Source organism: Gossypium hirsutum, chromosome A01 (assembly GCF_007990345.1).
Source record: "Gossypium hirsutum isolate 1008001.06 chromosome A01, Gossypium_hirsutum_v2.1, whole genome shotgun sequence".
In the NCBI taxonomy this organism is placed as follows: domain Eukaryota; kingdom Viridiplantae; phylum Streptophyta; class Magnoliopsida; order Malvales; family Malvaceae; genus Gossypium; species Gossypium hirsutum.
The window spans coordinates 16810132-16813399 of record NC_053424.1 but is presented as its reverse complement, the minus strand read 5'-3'; the positions used below and the strand labels follow the sequence as shown (position 1 = coordinate 16813399).

At 33.5% G+C, this 3268-nt stretch overlaps 1 protein-coding gene across 1 annotated transcript; it reads right to left on the bottom strand.

Annotated features, from left to right (window-relative positions):
• Positions 1 to 200: 200 nt before the first annotated feature.
• Positions 201 to 2934, bottom strand: LOC107917117 (transcription factor MYB63). The gene is made up of 3 exons (XM_016846501.2): positions 2689 to 2934; positions 1340 to 1469; positions 201 to 1251 (listed from the first exon to the last, which is right to left on the bottom strand). The coding sequence occupies exons 1-3, from the start codon at positions 2825 to 2827 to the stop codon at positions 462 to 464; spliced, it is 1059 nt and encodes a 352-aa protein (XP_016701990.1). The 5' UTR covers positions 2828 to 2934; the 3' UTR covers positions 201 to 461.
• Positions 2935 to 3268: the final 334 nt, after the last annotated feature.

The window sequence follows — 3268 nt, the reverse complement described above, 5'->3', positions numbered from 1 at the left end:
AACCTTACTAAACAGTGGATAAGAAAAAAATATTTCTAATTTTCAACCTTTCAATATTTCATCCTTTCAATTTTATTTTCCCTCTACCTAGCAAAATTAAGGATGGGAAAAGTAAAGTATATAATCAAATATTTGAATTACATTAAAATTGTATAAAAGTGAGAGACGCAAAATTGATAACAACTTGCATGAATGGCAGAGGCAGTGGATAACATCACCTACCCATCAATGGCCATTTGCTTGGAAATTGAGAAAATTTTGGTAGGGTATGACTTAATCAACAATGGAATGATAAAAGATGAGATGAATATATATTTTTAAAGTTTAATCTATCATACATCTAAAAGACCTAATTTAATGGATCAAGTTAGGAAAGCCTACTAAATTTATGACAAAAGTATAGTCAAACTGCAGTTTTGAATTTGATTCAGAATGTGATAATGACTTATGCCCATATCAGCTTATGGCTTCAGTAGCATGTCATACATCTCAGGAACCAGTGGCTCAGCAGCGGTGTTTGACAAATTGTTATGATTTTCATTTTTGGTTACTTCCAGACCAAGTTCAATTTCCAAGTACTGCAACCACTTGTTATTTTCATTTTCTTTACTGTATTCTTCTCCAAAATCTGGGCTCTGGTTGCCTTCAACTTCATTTGATTGGATCTCATCAGGCTGGAATGATCCTAAGCTATCCAACATGTCCCAAAAGTCTGAATCAGACTCCAATGGGATATCAAATGCATTATTTAGGATCTCTGGTTTGTTCACTTCCTCTGATGTGTTGTTCTCCCAATCATAAACTCCAATGAAGTTTAACAGTGAATCTCCATGATTTTCCGGGTTTGGAACATTAACCTGACTGGAATTGGTGATGTTGGAGTTGCTGGAAGAGATTGATGAACTTGGAAACTCTTTTGGTTCCTCAAATGGTCCGCTGTTATGGCTTGGTACCTCAGTTTTGAAGTCTTCTGCTTTGTCTGATACAGGAAATCCCTCTCTGGGCTTTTTGCTTGGAGACCCTTCATGCCATTGTTGCTCAAGTTCAACCTCTAAGTTTCTTTTGCCACATGGTGATGACACAAATGTAATGGAAGAGCATGATGATGAGACCATACAAGTTTCTTTGGATTGATCATTTTGAGGAATCTTCCCATTCTTTGGAGCCAATCTCTTTTTCAAATGAGTGTTCCACACATTCTTTATCTCATTGTCGGTTCTTCCCGCTAAATGTGATGCAATTTTGGACCACCTGGGAAATTAATATAACTGTAACATAAGCAATTAAGATACCCAAAACTTACGTCAGATAAAAGCCTATTTTCTAATTTGAAACTCACTTATTTCCCAAAGTCTCATGTAATCTTATTATAGTTTCTTCTTCCTCTTTGCTGAAGTTCCCTCTTTTGACATCTGGTCTCAGGTAATTAATCCATCTTAAACGGCAACTCTTTCCACATCTCAGTAGCCCTACAGCATAAACCAAACAAAGACTGTGAACTCTTGAAAATTATATGTTAAACTTGTTCAAATGTCCTGTTTATCTGTCGAGATAGTGACAGAAACAATGATGACAGTTCAATGTTTTTGCCCCCAGATTTTCACCTATTGAAAGATTATATAAGTAAGATACATAACTTTGTGTGTGTTGGGATGCACATATCAGAAAGGGAAAGCAAAACAAGAAATTCATAGTGTGTTAAGATGTCACAAGTTTGCATTAAAATAATAAGAAATCAGTTCATTGTTTTATCTGATCTGCAATTGGGGATCGAATTTTGAATGGCCTTTTAAGGGGGACTTCATGAACCAATTCGGCTAAGTTCTTGGTTCAGTAATTCTTCAACTTTTGAATGTAAAACAAAATGGAAGAAAGAATTAGCAAGTAGAGGCCTTGTAAAAATCTGATTTTGACACTTAATTGTTATTTGTTAAGCTGCCACAATATTTTAGGTGGAACATTAAAAAACAAAGGAAAAGTATATTCCCGCATTGACAGTGTCATTTCAACAAAATTGGCCAAACACCAACAACAAAAGGAAATTTAGAAAAATATATAAAAATTATGTCAAAATCAAACTTCATAGCTCTTACCAAAACAAATCCAAACATTTCTTTCAACTAATATTGATGAATTAATTTAAGCGGTTCACATAATGGCATGCATGCATACATTACATGTATGCTCATATTGTTAAATGGGGTGATTCTGAGCTTTTTTTTACAAAGAAACATTTCACTGTATCAGAATCTTTTTAAATTCTAAGGTTGACAATTGATAAGAAATTTGGATTTGAACAATTACTTCATTGCAGATTTGCCAACTAATCATTTCCTGGAAAAACAGTAACCAGCAAGAGTGCCCACAACTTTTTCAGACAAAACAGCAAAAGCTTTGCAGATTAATCTGCAACCTTCTTTGTTCATATGGAAAATTGAGAGAATTGAACAAAAGGGTGGTTTGTAAACTTGGTTAAAAGACCAACAAAAGTGAGAATGGGATCAATGAAGAGAAAGCAGAACAGAGCAATAGGTGATGACCATTGAAGAAAACTGAGTTAGGAGTTTAAAACTTTGTTGGCAGTATTGAAACAAATATGAATTCCATTGGTTAATTCAACAAGCAGAAGAGAACCAGAAAAAAATGTTGATTTTTTCACAGAGAGAGAGAGAGAGAGAAGAGACAAACCGGCTTGTTTAGGGAGAGCTCTCCAGTTTTCATGGCCATGTTTCTGAATAAAAGTGATAAGCCTCAAGTCCTCTTGGGGACTCCATGGACCTCTCTTCACTTTGTCTTTATCGCAACACGGAGCTCTTCCTTTCCCCATATCTGCTTTCTTCCAACTGAACTCTTCTCAATTATGATCTTTCAAAGAAAACCAGCACTTTCTTCTGTTTTTCTCCACTCACATATCAGATTATTCAACCACAACTAATACTCTCTTAATATATATATGGAGACAGAGAGAAGGATTATACAATTAATTTAATTTTATATTAATTTAAATATATTATACCCGTTAAGTACATATAAATGAAAATATTTAATTTCTTATTTGATATAAAAAGATTTAGACATTATATATATTTTAAATTGATATGAAAAAAATATCAAATAAATGCAAAACTTCGGTGATAAAGTAAATTTATATTAGTGTTAAATTACCAATAGTACATATAGTTTTGCAATTTTATAAAACTAATTGAATGTACATTATATATGTATGAATGCAAGAAAGACCACAAGGATCATGACCTGAATTGGAGAT